The sequence below is a fragment of the Mesoplodon densirostris genome, chromosome 3 (assembly GCF_025265405.1).
Source record: "Mesoplodon densirostris isolate mMesDen1 chromosome 3, mMesDen1 primary haplotype, whole genome shotgun sequence".
Lineage (NCBI taxonomy): Eukaryota > Metazoa > Chordata > Mammalia > Artiodactyla > Ziphiidae > Mesoplodon > Mesoplodon densirostris.
This window is the reverse complement of record NC_082663.1, coordinates 117,421,320-117,443,665: the sequence shown is the minus strand read 5'-3', so window position 1 is coordinate 117,443,665 and position 22,346 is coordinate 117,421,320. Positions and strand designations below refer to the sequence as shown.

Sequence of the window (22,346 nt, the reverse complement as noted above, 5' to 3'; positions counted from 1 at the left end):
CCGGGAGGATCCCACATGCCGCGGAGCGGCTGGGCCCGTGAGCCATGGCTGCTGAGCCTGAGCGTCCGGAGCCTGTGCTCCGAGGCGGGAGAGGCCACAACAGTGAGAGGCCCGCATACCGCAAAAAAAAAAAAAAAAAAAAAAAAAAAAAAAAATTTGTCCTTGTGATAAAATATGTACAATATAAACTTCATCATTGTAACCATTTTAAATGTACAGTTCAGTGGCATTAATTGCATTCACTGTGCTGTACAACCATCACCATATCCATTTCTAAAACTTTTTCATCATCCCAAATTGAAACTCTGTACCCATGAAGTACTAACTCTCTCAGGGAACTTTTCATTCAAGCCAAATGAGTTCTTTGGGAGAAGTAGCTATTCATGCATTTTTCCTTCTTCCCAAGCTTTTAAAGAGATCCTCTCCACCCTTTTTCATTTTTAACTGACCCCAAACGTTCATGATTTGTCCCTACCTGCCTCAATCCCTCAGTAGGAGAGAGAAAAACGTTCCAAGAAAACGGAGTGTCCCTGGGGATAGTCTGTGGGGAAGGAGGTGTCCAGAGATAACAGAGGCGCCCTCACTGATCCTTCTTTTCCTGCCATCTCCAACACTGCCCAGCAGGTGATGACCCTGGCCACATTCCCATTCCTAGTTACAGGTGGGAGACCCAGGAGCAGCTCAGCCAGGCCTGTGCATGACAGCTTGAGGGCTGGGATAATTGAGGTGGGGAGGCCCTTCTCATTCTCTGACTGGACCTGAGGGCCTCTGGGTCAGAACCTTTGCCTTGTGCATCATTTTCTCCCCGGGGTCCAGCACAGAGCTGCCCAACCAGGAGACATTCAATCACTGTTAGCTGCTGAATGGAACTGACCTTGCCAACAGCTCCCAAACACTCCAGCAAAGAAGACATGAAGTAGCCTCCAAAGACCACACTACCCCTCAAAGATATGCCACGTAGCAATCTGACCTGTGCCCAAGCGTGGAGATACCAGCATGGTTCACCCTTAGCTTTGCTTGTGAAATATTTAGGCCCACACTTGCTGAGCACCTGCTTAAGTCCTTGGCTCTAGAATAAGGCATGAAGAAGCCACAGCCCCAGCTTAGATGGGGTCCAAGTGGAGGTCAGTTGGTGGGACTTTTGTGCAGGACATTCTTTCTGCTCTGATACCACTGCTCTGTTGGAGGGTGCCTCACTGGACACTTCTCTCTGAGGCTTGCACTGTAAGATAATGAATATGAATTCTTCTTCTTGAATATCACCTTATTATACCCAGTGCCTCCAAGGGTTGGCTGATGCATCCCACCATTTTCCTCTTTCCCTCCCTCTCCTTCTCTCAAATATCTGACCATTTGCCTTAAACATTATAATATGTTCCAACCAGAAGGCATGTGGAAAGAAGCTTTAGGGACAATCAGTTGTCTTTGTTTTGCATAATCTCGTTAAGCCTGTAAACAAACAAACAAACACAACCTGTGAGGTCGTGGGGGACTTTAATACACCCATCTTACATCTTACAGATGAGGAAACTGAGGATCAGAGGAGTTAAATGGTAGAGCTGGGATTTGTATCCCTATCTGCTTGATGCCAGAGCTTAATCACTTACTCCATTGTGCTCTTGAGATGCAGGAGGTGGGCACTAAGCTGTAACTCTGTGGACCTTTGTCTTAGGGTCTGAGATGGTGCGGTGTGGGAACGAATGAGTGTGAGAGTACAGGAATGACTCAGCCCAGAGAGATGGCTTGGGAAATGGGGCCGAGTTCTGCACCAGGATCACCTATGGGTTATTACCTCTAGACAGTTGAAGAAGAAGCTTTGATAAAGAATAACAACACCTGTAAGGACTTCCTCATCGAGGCCATGAAATATCATCTGCTCCCTCTGGATCAGAGGCTCTTGATTAAAAACCCAAGGACGAAGCCCAGGACTCCAGTTAGCCTGCCCAAGGTAAGCCCCAGCCCAGTCACTGCCAAGAGTTAGAACTGTGATCTGGGAAAATGGCCTTGTACTCCCGTCTCCACATCTCTCCTCACCCATGGCTGCCCTGCATCTCGGTTGTATTTACCACCTAGGAGATGGAGTCTGCTGGTTCCTCATGAATCTGCTGGTACCCCTCTCTTCTGGGGTCTTCCTTTCCTAAGAGTTTCAACGTAACCTTCACTGTCACCAGGGAGGTTTGTGAATAACTCAGGTCTCTTTCTTCTTCCCTTCCTGTTTTACACCATGGTTTGGGCTCTGTTTCTTGTGGAAGCAGAGGAGTAGCTGGGTGGGTCTTGATGTAGTGACGGCCACAGCAGTCCTCTTTCTAGGCCATGCTTTGAGTCAGAACAGTCCTAGTCTGGTTTCTCCCCTCACCACAGAGCCATAAGGGACAATTAGGGCTGCCAGAGGAGAAAGGGGCCCTTAAGGAGTCCTACAGGTAAGGAAGTGGGGGAAAGATATGGGGGAAATGAGAGCGTGTGAGGGGGCATGCAGGGGGAGGGAAGGATGAGCGTAGGAGGCGACACCATGATGGAAGGTCTGTGCTGGGTACTGGCTCTCTGGTTCCCTGCAAGTCCCCTCCCCTCCGTGGTCCTCAGGTTCCTCACATGTAGAATGAAGGATGCTGCACTAGATGGTCTCTAAAGGCCTTTCTACCTTGGCATTCGAGTCATCTTTCCAGGATCCTAACATGAAGTCTAGGGGGAGGTCCCAGCCAACCCAGGAGGAAGGGTAGAGGAGAGGAATGAGTCGTGTTGGCTCATCCACTACAAGTAGGCAGCACCCAGGAATTACCTAGGTCCTTGCCTTGTCCTTCTCTTGCTCTTTGTGGGTGGCTGCCTTACTCCTCGCCTGCTGCTTCCAGGAAGGGTTTCACGGGGCTGGAAAAGCATGTTGTCCAAGACCAGATATTTGGATTTTCCGAGGTTTGCTTCTCTCCACTCTGCTCTGTGACCCCAGATCATGGAGAACATAGTGGTTGCAATGTGAACAAAGGTTACAAATGTCCCAGATAATAATATAAGCAGCTGACATTTATTGAGTACTTACTGTGTACCAAGCAGTGAGCTGAAGATATCGCATAGAAAGTAGAGGCAGTTATCCTAGTTCAGGAAGGAGGAAACTGAGGGTCAGAGAGATTAACTGACTTGCCCAAAGTCAACACAGCTAATGTGGTGGAACCAGGGTTTTTTTTTGTTTTGTTTTAATAAATTTATTTATTTTATTTATTTATTTTTGGCTGCGTTGGGTCTTCACTGCTGCGTGCGGGCTTTCTCTAGTTGCGGTGAGCGGGGGCTACTCTTTGTTATGGTGCATGAGCTTCTCATTGTGGTGGCTTCTCTTGTTGCAGAGCATGGGCTCTAGGTGCACGTGCTTCAGTAGTTGTGGCACGTGGGCTCAGTAGTTGTGGCACATGGGCTTAGTTGCTCCACGGCATGTGGGATTTTCCCAGACCAGGGCTCGAACCCCTGTCACCTACATTGGCAGGCGGATTCATACCCAGTGTGCTACCAGGGAAGCTCCCTGGAACCAGGTTTTGAATTGAGTCTTTCTCCCGCTCCAAACCTGTTCTTGAAGCCTTACCATCCTGTACCTGCTCCACCTTTGTAAACCTGATTTTTACCTACCTGTCTGCCTCCTGTTGCACAGTGCCAGCTAGGAGGGGCAGCCACAGGGCATGGGCCTCAGCCTTGGGACCATTTGCCTTATTGCATGTTGATGCGTTTTGTTTTGTTGGAACATTGCATCAAAACTTCTTCATATTTTTCAAAATGAAAATAACTTAGCTTTCTTTGATTATAGAAATGTATGCTCATTATAGATTATTAAAAGGATTTCAAAATAAAGTAAAAATCACCTGAAATCCCTCCACCCAGGGACAGTCACTGCTATCATTTCGATGAATTTTCTTCCAGACATATCTCTGTGCACTTATTCACAAATAGGTCAAACTGCACACTTTTAGATAAATGGACTTTTGCTACACAGATTGAAATCTTTTTCTCCTACTCAACTAGATGCTACAGACTGTATTCAATGTTATCACTGTGGGTAAAAACAGCATTTAAATTGTTAATAGGTGCATGGCATTTAATTATATTTATGTGCTATTATTTATGTAACTGTCATCTATTGATGGGCCTTGCAATAATTTCCATTTTTTAAAATATCTAAACATATATGTGTCAAATATCCTTTAAAAGATGGCATCTTGTTTTGGTTTGCATTTCTTTAATTGTGAGTAAGATTAATCTTGGTTTCAAAGGATTATTGGCATTTGTATATTTGGGGTGTGTGGAAATTCCCTGTTCATGTCCTTTGCCCATTTTTCTGTTAGACTGTATTTTTTTTATTAATGGTTTTTACATGCTCTTTTTAAAGAGTTTAGGCCCTTGTATGTGTTTTACATATTTTTTTCTTAGTTTGTAGCTTGTCTCTAAACTTGTTTGTAACATTTTGAATCCCGAAAAATAATAAGTAGTCAAATTAATCTATCTTCTGCTTTATAGCTTAGGTTTTGCTTAGAAATGTTTTCCCTGCTCTGAGATTTAAAAAAAAAATACTCTGTGTTTTCTTCAAGTACTTTTATGATTTCTGTTTTATGTTTGAATCTTTGATGCACTTAGAATTTGTTTTGGTGTAAAGAGTGAGGGTAGGAATTCAGGTTTATTTGTATTGCAGGTCATGAGGCTGTTGCCTCAAAGTTATCTTTTTAAATAATCTCTCTCTCCCATGGACTTGAATATCACCTTCATTATGATCTAAATTTCTACCAACTTTGTGTCTGGAGAATATTGATTCTAAGGTGCACTGTTGTTTTGTGTGCAGGCGGTTTTTTTATATCCCGGGTTTTCAGCTGGCCTTATTGCTTGTCTGTGACTTTTCTCTTTGAAAACTGAGGTTCTCATCCTATCTAATATCAGGTTAATGACGTCTTTTCCTGGGGAGTGTATTCTGGAGCTAAGGAAATGGTGCAGAGCTGGCCCATTTTCTTTGTGTGGTGACCCTACCCAGTGGCCTCTCCTTTTCTAGGCTCCATGTCTGGCTTTTACTGCATACACCCAAGAAAAGACAGTTTTGAAAATCAAAGCCAAGTTTGTATCTGAGCCTGGACTAAGCATGCTTGAGACAACCCTCCCCCACCCCCCACCCCCCCGCTCCCCACCTCTGCAACATACCTTGTGTCCCTTCCCAGATATTGAGTCTATAATTGAGAAGAGTCCACCCCCTGTTTCAGGAGGCCAAAGCTGTCCCCCTGTTGCCTCTACTCCTTAGGGACCATTTATTTTCCAAATGAAAATGTTTAGGTTTCTGAGCACATGGCCTTCTGCAGGCAACTGGAACCATGATTTCCTTTGAATCTGTTGAAGGAATTTAAAAAAAGGCGTTGCTGCTCTCTGCCTCATTGTTCCCCCAGCTTTAATCCTTAAATGATTTAAGGTTATATTGTCCACGCTGCTTCTCAAACTCTACTCCTGTCACCATTGTGTGGGCACTTGAATTAACAAGATCTCCACTGTGGGTTTGAGGAGTGGGGTGTGCTGAGGGGAAGTGTCACTTTGAGGATTATGGACAGTGCCTTATCTCATTAAATCATGATAATAATAGGTCAGTGCTAGTCATATCCCTACTTTACAGAGTTTAATCAGAGACGTTAAGTAACTTGCCCAGTAATACAGCTAGTAAGTGCAGAGCTGGGGTTTGAACAAGGTCTGTTCCACTCCAAAGTCTTGTACCAAACTGCCTTCAGGGACAGGTTTTCACGTTTTGGTGGCAGATAAAAAAAGATTCTTTTCTTTCTCTTCCTTTTCTTTTCTCTTTTCTTTCTTTTCCCTTCCCTCCCCCTATTTTTCCTTCCTCCCTCCCTGCCTCCCTCCCTTCCTTCCCTTCATCTTTCTTTTTTTTTCTTTCGCAGCAAAATATTCTTTAATTAAAGCTCTATAATATCTCATTCATCTCATTGAGATGCATTTCTAATACATTTACTTCTTTTTTTTTAAGTTAGGACTTTATATTTTTAGAGCAGTTTTAGATTCATAGCAAAATTGAGGGGGGGACTTCCCTGGTGTTCCCATGGTTAAGACTCTACGCTCCCAGTGCAGGGGGCCTGGGTTCAATCCCTGGTCAGGGAACTAGGTCCCGCATGCTGCAACTAAGAGCCTACATGCTGCAACTAAAGATCTCCTGTGCCACAATGAAGATCCTGCATGCAGCAACAAAGATCCCGTGGGCTGCAACTAAGACCTGGCACAGCCAAATAAATAAGTAAATAAATAAATATTTTTTTAAAAATTGAGGGGAAGGTACAGAGATTCCCCATATACCTTCTGCCCCCGCATATGCGTAGCTTTCCTCATTATCAACATCCCATATTTTTTAAAATTCCTGTTTATTGAGGTACAATAATTTATTCACAGTAAAATTTGCTCTTTTTAAAAAGGGATGCAGTTTGATGAATTTTGACAAATGCATGCAGTCATATATCCACCATCCTCATCAAAATATAGAATATTTTAATCACTCCAAAAAGCTCCCTTGTGCTGCTTTGTAGTCAAGCGCCTTCTCCCACCCCCAGCTCCTGACAGCTACTGATCTGATTTCTGTCCTTACAGTCTTCTCTTTTCTAGAATGTCATAAATGTATTGTAATTATGCCATATGTAGCCTTTTGAGCTTGCCTTATTTCTCTTAACATCATGTTTTTGAGATTCATCCATGTTGTTGCATGTATTGAGAGTTAATTCCTTTATATTGCTAAGGAATATTCCATTGTATGGATTTACTGTAATTTGTTTATCCATTTACTGGCTGATGGACGTTTGGGTGTTCAGTTTTTGGCTATTACAAATAAAGCTGCTTTGAACATTCACTTACAGATTTTTGTGTGGACATGTATTTTAATTTCTCTTGGGTAAATACTTTAAATTCTCTTGGGAGTAGGATTGTTGGGCTGAATGGTAACTGTAAGTTTAACTTTTTAAGAAATTGCTAAACTGTCTTTCAAGATGACTGTGCCATTGTGCTTTCCCATCAGCAATGTATGAGAGTTCTTGTTACTCCACTGTCTCACCACTCCTTGTATTATCTATTCAAAAAATATTTGGCCATTCTAGTAGGTATGTGGTTGTATCTCACTGTGGTTTTAATGTGCATTTCTCTAATGATTAATGATGTGAGTATCTTTTCGTGTGCTTATTTGCCATTTGTTTGTCTTCTTTGGTGAAGTCTTTGTTCAAATCTTTCCCCATTTAAAAAATTATTTTCTAATTATTGAGTTGTAAGAGTTCTTTATAGGTCTGGCCAACTCAAAGTCTTTGCTTTTGACCATGACATGATACTAACCCCACAAAGATGATAGTAGCAGGTCTAATTGCTGAGCACGTGCCAAGCGCTAAGCTGAGTGATTTACATTTATTATCTAATAGGATTTTCAAAATTGTCATTATCCCCCTTTTACACGTGGGGAAATTGGATCTCAGGTTATGTCATCTACTCGCTGTGTATTAGTTATCAATTTCTGCATTTCAGATTACCCTAACCTTGGTGGCTTAACACAGCAAACGTTTCTTATCTTAGTTTCTGTGGGCAGGGATCCTGGAGAGGCTTAGCTGGGTCATCCTGGCCCAGGGCCTCTCGTGGGGTTGTAGTCGAGCTGCTGGTTGTGACTGCAGTCACTCCCAGGCTTCTTTGGGGAGGATCTGATTCTAAGCTTACTCTTGTGGTTGCTTGTAAGGTATCAGTTCCCCACCCCACAGGCCTTTCCATAAGCTGCTCGGGTGTCCTCATGACATGGCAGCTGGCTTCCCCAGAGTGAGTGATTCTACAGCAAAAGAATGAGAGAGCACGCCCATGACAGAAGCTGTAGTCTTTAAATAACCTTCTCTCAAAGTGATGTCCCATCACATCTGCTGTATTTTATTTCCTGGGTGCGAGTCAGCAAGTCTACCCCACACTCAAGGGAGGGGGTGGTTATTAAGTTCCATGTCTTGAGTGGAGGAATATCAAAGAATTTGCGATGTATCTGGAAGCACAGCTAGTAAATAGCTAAGCTGAGTTTTAAGTCCAGGCTGACTGACTTCAGACCTTGCCTCCACATTTCACAAAAGCATTTTAGCTGAGTACTGGGTAGAAAGAAACCTGATTCCTACCCTCTGAGGACTTTTAAGAAGTCCCTCTGAGAAAGTAAGGTAGAAATATACAAGTGGTCAAATAAAAGGAGGAAGAAGAGAAGTTGAGAGACAATGGGGCTACTTGGAGGAGTGGCCACAGGAATTCCAAGGGCCAGCTGGCTTGTGCTTTCATGAATTCAGTCCAAGTTGGCTTTCTGACAGAGCTGACTTTGAGAAACAAAGGGGTGGGGAGAGATTTGCACATTGTTCTCAGCAATTCTCAGCAGAGAACCTGTTTGCCAGCCAAACCTCCTCCCTGAAAGAAACAAGACTCTGCCTTGAGATAGCTGCAGAGGCTAAGAAGGGTGTTTTTTTCTTGTGCCATATATGCATTGATCATACTGACATATTCAAGCCAGAACAGCTAATAGCATCATCTGGGCTCCCACACATTCACTACCCAGCACTTTCCCTGAGGCTGGGTTGCCATGGACAACCAGGGGCTGTCTCCCAGCCACTCACGATACTCCTGCGTTACCTTGTGCTGCAGATGGCAGCAGAGAAATGAGGTTCCAGGAAGATGCAAATAAACCCTTTGGAGAGGTACTGAATCTGGCACTTTTCACTGTCATTTCAGTGCAGTTGACATCTTTATTCAACTCTTTAAAATGACACCAAAAAGCCATTTGGGCTGGAAGTGGGTGGCTTCCTCCTGAGTTGGTCTGTCCTGCTTTCAGCAGACAGTGTTGGAAACAAGGCTGTTGGCAGGGTGGGTAGGATGACTTCTCACCTGGGCCAGGCCCATGGATGGACACTGCTCCTCCCACATCTCGGTCCTTTAAATGGACCCAGGCAAGACCCTGGGAAACACCCTGGGGTCCTGAAAAAACCCCGTCATTATACCTGGAATTACTGGTGCTCACTTTCCTGTTCACAGATCATAAGCGTCCTTTTCTACCGTTTGTTGGGAATCTGTTTTAGCAGCTGCTTTAAACTGTAGTAATGATGCTGGTGTTGATCTAATAATAGAAGTTAACATTTAGTGTGTGCTGTTTACCGAACGCTGTGCTAAATGCTTTATATCACTTAAGTCTCCTGACACCCATGGGAGAAACATCCTATTATCCTGATATTTTAGGTGATGGATGCGAGCTTGGCAAGGTTAAGTGCCTGCCCGGGTTCACACAGCTAGTTAGTGACGGGGCTGGTATTTGAGCACAGGTGTGTCTGACTCCAAAGTCCGTTTCCCACTCCCGCTCTCCTCCCTGGGTCTTGCTCCCGCACTGCTGCTGCTTCACCCCTCATGGTCCATACACCTTGGCTGTCAGTCCTTGCCTGGAGCACCTGTTGCTCAGAACCTGCTGGGACAAGTCTTCTGCCTCGACCTCGACATGCTCCTTTGGATGAATTTTTGGTGTTAGCCCTGCGGCCCCACGCACCAGGGTAAGAGAGACTCTCGCTTCCTGCCCTGGCCCGAGGGACCGACTGGCTGGGCCTGCCTTCTGCCCAGCTCACCGGTCATGGAAGAGAGTTTGGACACACACTCTACTCTTGCCTGATGAACAAGGTGTGCAGAGCCTGGGTCATTCCACTCCCCTGAGTGCAGAGTCTAATGACTTAGGGTTAGGCTCCTGATGCACAAATGGGCTGGAAAGCTCTGCGCTGTTCACTTCCTGCCCTTCCCCTGGCTAGTCTCTGCTACCTGATGGCTCTCAGACACAGAGCAATTGTCATGTTGTGAGAAGGGACCAACATGCCTGCACTGCCACAGCCACACTGGTGGAGTTCAGACTCATCCAAGTGAAAGAAACAGTGTTAAATGTTTTTTAAAACACCATCTCGTTATGCTGGGAGTGAAATTTCCTTCCCAAGGAATCAGGTAGTCTTTACATGGTCTCACTAATGTCCCTAAAGTAAATGGCCATTTGACTTTCTAAACTGAGAGTGTTTTCCTTGGGAGTGGTCCAGTAGCCATGCCCCGCACAGTCGAGTCTGGCTCACCAGTGTTGTGTCACCCAGAACTCTCCACTCACCAAGAGGTCTGCAGCCTTTAACACAGTGATGACTGAGACTTGGGGTCAGGACCCTGGGTGCCCTGCAGGGCTCCCAAGTACATTGCTGTCCTTGAGTGTGATGAGGTTATGTTTGGTCTAGCATAATTGTTAGCCTGGAACTAGTTCTTTAGTATTTTATGATTCCCATATGACCACCGGTAGTTCTTACTCAGGGTTACCTTGAAGGATAAATGTTAAACATAGTGATCATTTACTAAGCTGATTTGATTCAGTAATTTCTATTAAAGACATTACACATCTTTAGTAAAGTGGGACTTAGAGGTGTCAGGGGAAGAAAGAAATATGCCTATTGAAGTCTTTGGGCCTGAGTTTTTCTGGAAATGTCAAATGTGGGCTTGCAAGAAAGAACGGTTCAAGTCTCTTCTTGCCCTGACAAGAAGAGACTTGAGTAGCTGGAGGTTTACAGTTTCAGAGACGTAATACATGTAGACTTTGGGGAATATTCGTTTTTGTCTGATTGGTTGCTAAAATCAGGTATCTATGGAAACAACCATCTGTTAGTAGTCAAGATAGGAAATTTATTCTTTTTATGCTGTACAATTACACAGTGATGACCGTAGTGCTCCTTGTATGATGGCTTTTTGTAAGACCTGCCATAGAAATTGGACTTCTTATGTCTACGAGAGAATGAGAAAGTATACCTACTCCTCCCTCTGTCTTGAGCTACCTCCACATTTTCAGAAACCAATGGTCCTACTCCCACGAAACCTCATAATTGCTCTTCCCAGATTATTGTACAAGTTTGGAATTTTAAAAGTCGTCTCTCACCAGTGGTTTTATAAGCTCAAAGGCAAGTTTATTTTGAAAACCTTGTTCTGTAACTTTTTTGTCTTTCTATGCAGGTTTTACTTTAACATTAAATTTTTTGCATTTCTATAATATCGCTTCTGTGTTACTATGAAAATTCTCAGAGATGAGTGCTGGATTTTCTCCAATATGAATGTACCTCCCTACCCTGGCGGAAGATGGTTTCTGGGACATGGTTAAGTCCCCTGAAGCTTTGCCTTTTTTGTTTATAGAAGAAGCCTTGATAGCTTATGCAAAGAATAAACAGGCTTCTGGTGGTTGAGTCAAAAGATGGGAAAAGCTCTCTCTTTCTCTTTTTGTTTTCCTCAAATTCTGTCCCCGGAATTGTAATCTGGTGTCTAACATGTTTTAACCCAAGAAAGAGACATTCTAGCTTGTGTGTGTGTGTTTTTTTTTTAATTTAACTGTGTTTTTTTTTAATTTAAAAAATTTAAAAAAATTATTTATTTTTGGCTGTGTTGGGTCTTTGTTGCTGCATGTGGGCTTTCTCTAGTTGCAGCGAGTGGGGGCCACTCTTCATTGAGGTGTGCAGGCTTCTCATTGCGGTGGCTTCTCTTGTTGCGGAGCATGGGCTCTAGGCACGCGGGCTTTAGTAGTTGTGGCACGTGTGTTCAGTAGTTGTGGCTCATGGGCTCTAGAGCGCAGGCTCAGTGGTTGTGGCGCACGAGCTTAGTTGCTTCACGGCATGTGGGATCTTCCTGGACCAGGGCTTGAACCCGAGTCCCCTGCGTTGGCAGGCAGATTTTTAACCACTGTGCCACCAGGGAAGCTCCGTAACTGTGTATTTTTTCATTTAACTCTTTGCATGTGGTCTTTACTATTCATTTATTCTTTATTCCAAATAAATATTTGAGTCGTCACTTTTACCTGATACCCTAGGGCCCTAGGGTTATCTTGGTGATTGAGGCAGGTACATTTTTCTGCGCTGGCAGGGCTCACTGTCTAGAAGGGAGACAAGGTTACTGGACAGTTACAGCACAACGTGGAGCACTTTTAGTGGGAGACCCCAGGGCATATGTGATCTCAGAGAACGACCTGTAACTCAGCTTTGGAGGTCAGAGAGGTCCTCTTGGAGGAAGTGACGTGTGAACTGAGACCTGAAAGATAAGCAGGTGTTGGGAGGGCGTGGATCAGATGGGGGAAGAGTGTTTCAAGGAGAGGGTGTTGGGTACTTGATGTCACCGCAGAAAGAAAACTAAAAACTAGTTTTATTCTTAGTTAGCCCCAAAATCAGATTTCAAAGAAAATCCTTGTAATGGTTTGACTTCATTTCAACTTTACCAACTCAAAACCAGAAAGACAGTACAAGTTCTAGGTATGTTTATGAACGAGGGTCATTCAGCCCTGGAGGAATAAGTTGGGCATTGTCTGAAGTTTGCCAAGAGGCTGTGTTCATTAACATCCCCCTTGAACTGTTCATGGATGCCTATCTAAGCAAAGAATTACAAATGGGAAGGAATGTAGAATTCTGCATCTCTCTGAAAAGGTCTGCTCTTGACACAGAGCAGTGGACCTTCTGAGCAGAGGAAAGTCAAATGCAGAACATTTATTTATGGAGCCAACAACAGCTCTAAGTCTGGACTATGTGTCCTGGGTTCCTTTGGCAGGTTCCAGAAGTCAGAACAGAATTCTGAGTTTTTAAACATTGGTCACTTACATTCGGTCACAGAAGCGCTATAGACTAACTCTGATGACCAGTGACCGCCCATAACTCTGATGACCAGTTACCACCCACATGGGCAGTAGGTGAGGCTGAATCTAGAATTTTGGGTCATAAGTAATTGATCTTGAGCAATGATTGTCGGCCCTATACCTGTCCCCCTGTATGATGGATAATGTTCAGCTGAGGGGTGTACTCCTATGCACTCACAGATTTTTTTTTTTTTTTTTTTTTTTTTTTGCGGTACGCGGGCCTCTCACTGTTGTGGCCTCACCCGTTGCGGAGCACAGGCTTCAAACGCACAGGCTCAGCGGCCATGGCTCACGGGCCTAGCCACTCTGCGGCATGTGGGATCTTCCCGGACCAGGGCACGAACCCATGTCCCCTGCATCTGCAGGCGGACTCTCAACCACTGCGCCACCAGGGAAGCCCACGCTCACAGATTTTGATGATCACTTTTCTCCCCAAATATGCTTTGCAGGGAAGCAAAGAGCACTATGATAATTATAACGGCAGAAATGGTTGATGGCACATCATCAGGAAATCTCTATGTTTGTGGGTTAAAACAGGGGTTGTCAAAGTATGACTCTTGGAAATGCAGCATCAGCATCAACTGGGAACTTGTTAGAATGCATATTTTCAGTCCCGCTTCAGACCTACTGAATCAGAAACTCTGTGGGGTAGGGCCCAGCAATTTGTGTCTCAACAAGCCCTCAAGGGGATTCTGATGCACACTGAACTTTGAGAAACATTGTGGTAAATAGGCAAGCCACAGATAATGAGAAGATCCTGTGACTTATATTGATTGTCTGCCTGTGACTTTATCCCGTTCTCTCCACTTAAGGCAACTTGGAATGAGTCATTGTGGGGACAGCCATGAATTTGTAGACTTACTGACATATGTAAACTATCGTTAACTTTGGTGCTTTAATTTTTATTTATTAATAACACATGACAAAAGTCACAGCAATGGGGATACCACAGTGAACTGCTGAAGTTCTGTTGCTGTAGCCAGAACAGTGGCTGTCATTGTTTTTTTTAAATACTACATCCTACACTAAGAAATATGTTTAAATTGCTCTCTAGGAGATATATATATGTGTGTATAACCAGAACAAATACTTCATGAAATAACATCCTTACTATATTTTCTGTGCTGTACTATTAAAAAGTATGCTGGTTGAAACCTGTTAAATTGATCTAGTGACCCACCAATGAAATGTGACCTGCAGTTTGAAAAACACGGTGTAGTGAGCTGTCCTGGCATAGACCCTGTCTCTGGAGCAGGAGAGAGGTGGGGCTGCACTCACCCCCGTGTTAGGTGCACTTGGCTCTCAGTCTCTCTTCTGCTGCTCTTAGCTGTGTGACCTTGGGCAATTTACCTATGTTCTCTGAGCTTTACTTTCCTGACCTGTCAATGTGGATGATAATATCTACCTTGTAGTGTTGTGGTGACAAACAGATGACAACATACTTCACAAGATGACTGGCAGTGGTAGCTACTACCTTACTTGTGGAAATAATACTATAACACTGTTTTTTCAGAACATCATCAGTTACATGCATTTTTGTGGTGACCACCACAAAGTGGTGTTTTGCAAATTTTTCCCCATACTGCAGTGAATAAGTGCTCCCTATAATCTACGCATTCAGAAATATTTTTGAATTAATTTTATCTTAAAAATGCATCCAAATTCTGTATTCTATTCCAAAATATATTCATAGTTGGATATATATATGGGAATATTTTATTTTGATTTAAAATTTAGTCCCCTTGCCCCCAGTGCTTAAGGACACTCAGATTGCAGAAGATGCCCCAAGTGGCTATACCCCCAACACAGCCCTGAGCAGGGGCACTTGGGGAACGTAGACTTTATGGTTGTTTTTCTGTGGGAAGATGCTCGTTAGACTTTTCTTGAATGTTCAGACCTGTTGGTGATTAGGGGCAGCACCTTCATGTATGTAGCTCCGTAAACTGGCATCTCAGATCATCCACGGACCCTGGGCAGTGAGCATGTGGACGTAACAAGGATTGATGACCCGTGAATCTGGATGTTGGGGAGACCCAGCTAATGTCCACTTGTCTTTCTGGAGGTCATGATCGTGGTTGGCGGCCAGGCACCCAAGGCCATCCGCAGTGTGGAGTGCTATGATTTTGAGGAGGACCGGTGGGATCAGATTGCTGAGCTCCCCTCCAGGAGATGCAGAGCAGGTGAGCCGCACTGCCTCCCGGTGTGCAGGCTGCCTTTCCACTCCGCCCCACCGCTGCTGCCACCGCAGGTCTCTACTGGGTGCCACAGTCCTGCTCCTTGTTTCCAAAAACATCTGTGCATTCCACACTCCCTTCCTTCCCCACCTGCACAGTTTCTAGCTGCACCTTCTGGGGTCAGTTCTCATGTGCTTAGGGACTTCAGGCTAATCCAAGTACTTGCTTGAATCAAACAAAACTAGAAATGCAAATGTGAGAAGAAATCCAGTGAGTCCCATAGTGACTTCCAAATATCTAAAGTTGGAGATCACCTTCTGTGGTGAATTATTTACATGCCTGCCTCGTTCCCCCATTGTCACTCATTAACGTGAGTCATCAGCTGTCTGAGATCACCGTGATGCCTTGGTTTCCTGTGCCTCAGGTGTGGTGTTCATGGCTGGCCACGTGTACGCCGTGGGCGGGTTCAATGGCTCACTGCGTGTGCGGACAGTGGACGTGTACGACGGGGTGAAGGACCAGTGGACGTCCATCGCCAGCATGCAGGAGCGCCGGAGCACGCTGGGAGCAGCTGTGCTCAACGACCTGCTCTACGCCGTCGGGGGCTTTGATGGCAGTACTGGTAGGTCCCGGACTCAGTCCCCATCCAGCCTAGGACACACCTTCCATGCAACCCTGGTTTGGTCAGCCACTTCTTGGGCCAACTGCTGGTCCCTCTGTAGCTACTGCCCTAAGAACATACCCATCCTTCCTCCTCTCCCAGCTTGTGTGTCAGAGGCACACCTTCCTACACACAGAATATGTAACTGCCTATGTGCTGTCATTTCTAGGGCTCTAAGAAGGACCCCACCCTCAGAAGAGGCCCTTTTCTCCTTTCCAGTGTCTGTTAACCCATTTATTCTGGAGATGAGACTTAGAGTAAGTTCAGCTGGCGGTTGTCTCAGAACTGTGGTCTGAACCCTCCTCTGAACAGATGAGGGAGCTAAGGTTCAGCTATGGGAAGAGACCTGGCTCAGGTCACACAGTCTTTGCCCATTGCCCTTTCTACTGCCCCACCAAAGCTGTGCAAGGTTGTGCCACTGCAGAAGCGTCCCCTTGCTCCTGGCTTTCATCTAGCTCCAAAGTGAGAATCAGAAACTACTAGTGGACATGGACTTGGAGAGATTATCTCCAGGTGGATGTCTCTGTTGACAGCAACTCTGTTAAACTAAAGTGATATCTTTTAGCCCCCAGTGACATGAAAAACAATATATTTTACCTCTCTGAAATTTCATTTCTGTCTTCACCAATTGGTAACCTTTTTCAGCCTTCTCTTTGCCTGTTTCATTAATTCCAAGATCTGTAGCCCCTCCAGAGGCTGCTTCTAGTGAGTGGGAACTGGGAATAAAGAGAACAAAGGATAGTGGGGCATTGTTTCTTTTAGGCATTGCTTTTGGCTGCTAGTAGAAAACCTGATTAAACTGTGGCTTAAACAAATGAGAGCTTTTGTTTTGTCCGTGAAACAAGAAATTCAGAGGTTGGCAGTTGCCACCTTCGTCCAGTTGCTCAAGGATACTGGGGCCAAGTTCCTGAAGAGTCTTTTGGACTTATCCTCATGGTCACAAGGTGACTGTTATATCCAGCCAACACATTTGTGTTCCAGGTAGCAAGAAGCAGGAAGGGGGGTGGGGGCTTATCAGAAAAGCAAAGGCTGTTTCAGAAATCCTGCTTAGATTGCATTGACTTGGTCACCCACAGCTCCAAGGGATTCTGGAAAGGCAAGTTTTCAGCTTTCCAGCCTCTAAAATAGAGGAAGACAAGGGAAAAGAGGGATAGAATAGGTGTTCAGCGAGGCACCCTCAGGTATTTATTCCATTCTGTCGGTTTTATGATTTACGTTATACCCCTGGGCCTCTCACAGCCCACCCTCTAGGTCAGGTCTTAGTGGTCCCCTCAGGCAGACACAGTGCAGATGTGTTTAGGGAGGTGCCACGGGCTGCACAGTGAGGCAGAGGTGGTGCTGAGTCATACACCCAGGTTTCCAGCCCCCAGGTCTGCACTGTTCCCCCATCCTCACTGTTCGCACAGCAGGGTGAGGCCTGGCACCATAGAAACCTCACGAGTCTCTTGTCTCCCAGGCCTGGCATCAGTGGAAGCCTATAGCTACAAGACCAACGAGTGGTTCTTCGTGGCCCCAATGAACACACGGCGGAGCAGTGTGGGTGTGGGTGTCGTAGAGGGTAAGGAGCGGCAGTGGGTGGTGGCCCGTTCCTGACCTGGCCCCTGGGCCTTCTCCTGGTGTCCTGACTCTATTCCTCCCGTTACTGCTGAGTCTGGTACTAGTATCCTGATGAGCGGATGAGAAAAATGGAGACTCAGAAAGGTGAAGCTACTGGCCCAAGGCTAGAAAGTGGGTGAGCTGGGTTGGGGGGCGTGGGAGGAGCCTAGAGGGGAGATGCTGGCCTGTTGCTTTGGCCACTTGTCTCTATTACGAGTTGGGGAATCCAGAGTCAAGATATAACCCAGGAGTATAATGTGGAGGGGGTGAGAGTCAATTGTTTGTTTAATTTTGTCCTCATGTTCACATGTTAAGCATTATTAACAGAGCCCCGAGTGAGGTGGGCACCTTTCCCCAGTTCTGATTAGTCACTGCAAGGCAGGTTGGTGGGTCCTGCTCTAGTCAGGAAAGGTGTGTGCGGTGAGACAGGAGCGAATGTTGAGGTCTGGGGCCTGTTTAGACAGTGCACTGTAGTTTTTAAATGCTTTTCATCTCCAATTTCTCATTTTGTTCCTAAAACTCTCCTGAAGGAGATGGGCAGGACTTAGATTTTCTCCTTTCTCCAGAAGGGGAAACTGGTCCCAGAGGGGTAATTATTGTGCCCCATGCTAATAAATAGCACAGCCACTCCTTGAACCCAGGTCTTCTAACTCCCAACTCAGACCATTAGCAAATGCTAATAGAGAGACATTTTAGAAATATGTATGAATTCAATGTATTAAAGCATAGAGTATTATTTGGACTAAAACGCTATACTTTGCAGGACAACACTGATTCATTAGCCTGTCCTGAAGTGGGAATTTAGCTGGAAATCTGTGCATTCACACATGTACACAGGCATTTTCTATGTCACGTGCACACACAGCACATACACGTGCTTTGGGGAGAGTGTAACGTGCGGTGAGTTAGACATTAATATAAGGATTCTTTTCTCTCGCTGCATTTCTTGGTCCATACCAGTATTATGTAGTTTAAATTTTAATTTAAAAGTATATTGTTCTAACATACTGAATGAGTCACCTTAGTGAGTGCAAGGATTTTTGTCCTCCTACCGAGATAAAATTGTTTCTTGCAATCTCATCCTCCCGTTGGAACAGAAGTTGATTTGTCTGCCAAATGCAAGTGCTTTGTCTAGCCACCTTCCCATTTCCCCCCTTTTTCCTTAGCCAGGAATATTAAACAATAGAGTTGGGGTTAAAAATAGCGTATCCCTGAAAGGAGAAACCTTGAGTGGGTATTTTTTCAGCTGATGCAGAGTTGGAATGGTTGATGGGGGTTAGAGGAGATACCTTCCTGGTACTCATTTGAAATACTCCCCTTGACAGAGCCTTCTGCGAGCATGTTCTGTGTGGCAGAAGTGCTGTGTGGTAGCACGCCCTGTTGACCTGGAGGACAGACTGGGGATTTATTGATCTTGTCCAACCTGAATCTGAAGCTCTTTCGGCTGAGAGTCACCCTGGGGCAGCAGAGTCCAATGGACAGCTTTGGTGAGAATGTCCAGGGAGGATCTTAAGTGGACACTCCTTCCCCGTGGCCCTGAAGATACAGCTCTCCGCACTGTCTGCACAGAACCCGCCTCCCTCTCATTGTCTCCTTACCATGGCTACATAGCCTAAATAACACTGGGGAAAAAAGAAAGAAAATCAGGATCATCTGCTACTGGCCGCCTTGAAGAATCTCTACGTAGGAAGAGGGACAGTGAGGCTGGGAGATTAGGCAGAAGCTCCCCGCAGAGCGGAGATCGTGTGTTACAGAGACTGGGGTTGCCCTCAGGAGCTTCTCTTCTCTTCCACACCCCAGGCCTGTCTCATCCTTAGTGATGGACAACTGGCTGGGCAGGTGGTTACCTCTGAGCCAGCACACACCACGAGAGTAGCCTGGGTCCTGGAGGAGCTCTGAGTCAGGATTTTGCCCTCCGGCTTAGGTGAGGGCAGAGTCAGGAGGAGGTGTCCCTTTCTTCTAAAAGGACTGGTTGAGAGGGCTGTGGGGGCAGAACACAAACCCAGGCTCAATGATAGAAGAAGAAATAATTTTACATCTGATGCAGCAAACGTCCTGATGGTACAACATAGTTCTGAGCCTGAGAATCTCTTTCTAGCTTAAAATGATTGTAGATTTTTCACATACTGGTTGTACTCTTGGTACCTCTCCATTAAGAAAGCACATAGTGACCAAAAAAATCTTTTGATTGAGTAACCCTGTTAAGTAGATTTGCATCTGGTGGTGTTTATTTAGTCTGTAGCTAGTGTTTAAGATCCTTATTATAATTCCAGGGTCCCCCATAGGACTGAGACCCCCAGGTGGGACCCCATAGACTCACACCCTACACACACACACACACACACACACACACACACACACACACACACACACACACACACACACACACACACACACCCCACACCCCCCACACACACCACACACACACGAGACCTTCCCACTGTATTCTAAGACTACATGTTAAACCCAAATGTTTGAATCTCTCTCTGAGATCATTCAGATACCAATTTCCTGCCCCCTTGCCCACCCTCACCGCCATCCTCAGAACAAACTGTTGCTCTTTGGTAGCCGTTTATGGTATTTTATTTTTAAAATAGGTGATGGTGCTTCAGGGGTCTTGTGCATGGCTCAGAGATTGCAAGGGGGTCTGCAGATAAATTCCAGCCAGGCCAGCCCACAGTGCACACAGAGCACTCCATTCACACGTTCTGCCTACCCGGGTTGTGGACAGAGTACAAAACATGGAGGAGACAATGTTTGGGTTCTTGTTGGAGAATATTGTTCCTTTGTTCTGTCTGCTGTTGTGAGCCTTTACCCAGAAAGTCTGCCTGCCTGGCTGCACCTGGGGCCCTCAAGCTTTCCATCTCTCTGGTGCCTTGTACTGGAGAAGATCTAATGAGTTCACTAGGAAGAATATGTTGAGCCCCAGTGACAGCAGGCCATCGCTTTGCACTGGGTGTTTGAGGTGCTTTTTGAGAAAGAGGTTCAGTCAGTACTGCTTTGAGGAAGAACTCAGGGCTTAAGAGGAAGTAGGAGACAGAGTCGTGAAGCATGCTTACCCTGGTTGGGGAGGAAGTTGTGGTCTTCCTTGGGGAGGGGGTCCTGAACCCTGATGGAGGTGAGGGTGCCCCAGTGGGTTACAAGTGGAGTTTCAGCCATGCTCCAGTTCTATGCAAGTCTGAAGCACCACCCTCAGCCACTTTGTCTGTTCCAGGGAAGCTATATGCCGTTGGGGGTTATGATGGGGCTTCCCGCCAGTGCCTGAGCACCGTGGAGCAGTACAACCCAGCGACCAATGAGTGGACATACGTGGCAGACATGAGCACTCGTCGCAGCGGTGCAGGTACGGGGGAAGGGGGAAGGCCAGGGGGCAGGCTGTGTCTGATCTCACAGGTGGGTCTGGAGGCCAAGAGCTTAACATTCTACCTTATTTTCCCTCCCTCTTCTCTCCTTCCAGTGTATATAATTCCACTTGCATCTTTGCAGCTGACACAAGCACTTAGGAGTTAACCCTTCTCGGGGGGATCCCTTTGGTAGAGAACAGATGAGATCATATTCCCTTCATCGTCATCTCTTCCATTTCTTTGGAGATGTCTGCATCTCTTGAAAAGTGAAGCTTGCTATGTGCCAGGTGCTGTCCTAATAAGCACTTTCTATGCCTCATTTTATTTAATCCTCTTCACAGCCCTGCAAGGTAGACACGATGTAACTCCACTTAACAGATTTAGAAAGTAAGTCAACCAGGGGTTGACTAATTAGCCCAAGGTCGTATCATTAGTCACTGGCAGAGTTGGGATTCCTACTCAGGTTTGTTGCGTTTTGAAGTTAGATTTTTTGGACCCCAGATTATCAGAGTCTCATTCTCATGAAGTGGTGTAACAAGCATGGCTGTCCCAGTCGTCCTTGGAAGAGCTAAATTTGCCTGTCTCTGTCTTGGGGGCTGAAAGCCAAGCTATTAGTGTTAATATTTGGAGATAAACTTATGTCTCCCCCCAACTTTTCTTCACTTCAGCCCCCTCCCCCGCATGGGAGGGGAATAAATCCCCACATGGGGCCCACTTCCGCCTCCTGTGGGAAGGCCAGGAGCTGTGTGGTCCTTTGGGATTTTCCAGGAAGTGGAGCAACAGCCCCTTCTTCCCTGCTTTGTCTGCCCCATCATCTAGGGGCCCAGAGGAAAGGGTCTGGGAGGGCAGATGGAGGTGCTGGAGGCTGGGCACTGGCTCTCTGCTCCCGGTTCCTGTGGGAGTGGTGACTGATGACCAACCTGGCTGGCAGGGAGGCCATGTGACTTCTGGGAAGGGAAGCCACAACTGGGAGCTTTTCCCCACCATGTTATTACTTTATCTTTTTTTTTTTTTTTTTTTGTATTTTTGAAGATTGAGTTGTGATCTCATTTTATACAACCAAACACATGACCACTTCCTTAGTATTCCTGAAAAATTATGCTATTTTGATATTTTTCAAGAACCACTGTATGCTCACTGGTTAGAAAAGAAAATGCTGTATGATTCCATTTAAGAAACATTTGTGTTTGGAAGGCTATTTTTAGGGAGCTCGTCTCTGCTGATCCCAACAGGTTGGCCCTTCCTGAACGTGCAGCAAATGCATGGAAGTCAGGAGGGCTGGATCTTGGTTCTGGGTCTGCTCGAATGTCCCTGTGGTCTTGGCCTCTGATTCCTCAGATGTGAAATGAGTGGGTTGCAATAGGTGTTCCCTAGGGCCCAGTTCAATTCACAGATCCTCTGGTTCTCCTGCCATCATAGGGCTCTTTTAGTAGTTTTGGTTTACGGTACTGGTAGAGTCTTCTTTGTATTTCCTGGAAATCCTGTGTGTGACTTGAGGTGTGCAAGAAAGTGTTCAAAGCCCAAGGAGGCAGGGACAGCTCAGCGGGAGTGGAGCAGCACACTGAGGTCTGTGGCTGTTTCTAGGAGTGCCTCCAGCAGAAAGCGTGGAGGGCCAGCTCCGGACAGAGCCACGAGCACAGACCCACCTTAGAAAGTTCAGGCTCACCTTGTGGACGGAGCTGGCTTCGGAGGCCTTGCTGCTCTGTCTCTGTCAGGCTGCCCAGGGGTTATCACTGCGTGGAGATCACTGGGGCTGCTCATGCCTCTCACGAGGCACAGTGACCTTGATTTAAGGGGTGGTATCTCTCCCGGAGGTGGGTTCTTTCCTCAGGTCACTGTCAGTGCTCTGGCCTCAGGCTCCCAGGGCAGCTTTTCTTTAGTGCTTCACATCCCTAGGATTTGGAGAA

The 22,346-nt window shown here is 45.8% G+C and overlaps 1 protein-coding gene across 1 annotated transcript in view; it reads left to right on the top strand.

The window, feature by feature from the left end:
* Window positions 1-22,346, top strand: part of KLHL3 (kelch like family member 3) — a 113,612-nt gene that overhangs the window by 82,218 nt on the left and 9,048 nt on the right. Inside the window, exons 9-13 of the mRNA XM_060091967.1 lie at window positions 1,799-1,948; window positions 14,727-14,844; window positions 15,263-15,460; window positions 16,956-17,057; window positions 20,310-20,438. Coding sequence (XP_059947950.1) covers window positions 1,799-1,948; window positions 14,727-14,844; window positions 15,263-15,460; window positions 16,956-17,057; window positions 20,310-20,438 — 697 coding nt within the window. The remainder of the gene's footprint in view (window positions 1-1,798; window positions 1,949-14,726; window positions 14,845-15,262; window positions 15,461-16,955; window positions 17,058-20,309; window positions 20,439-22,346) is intronic.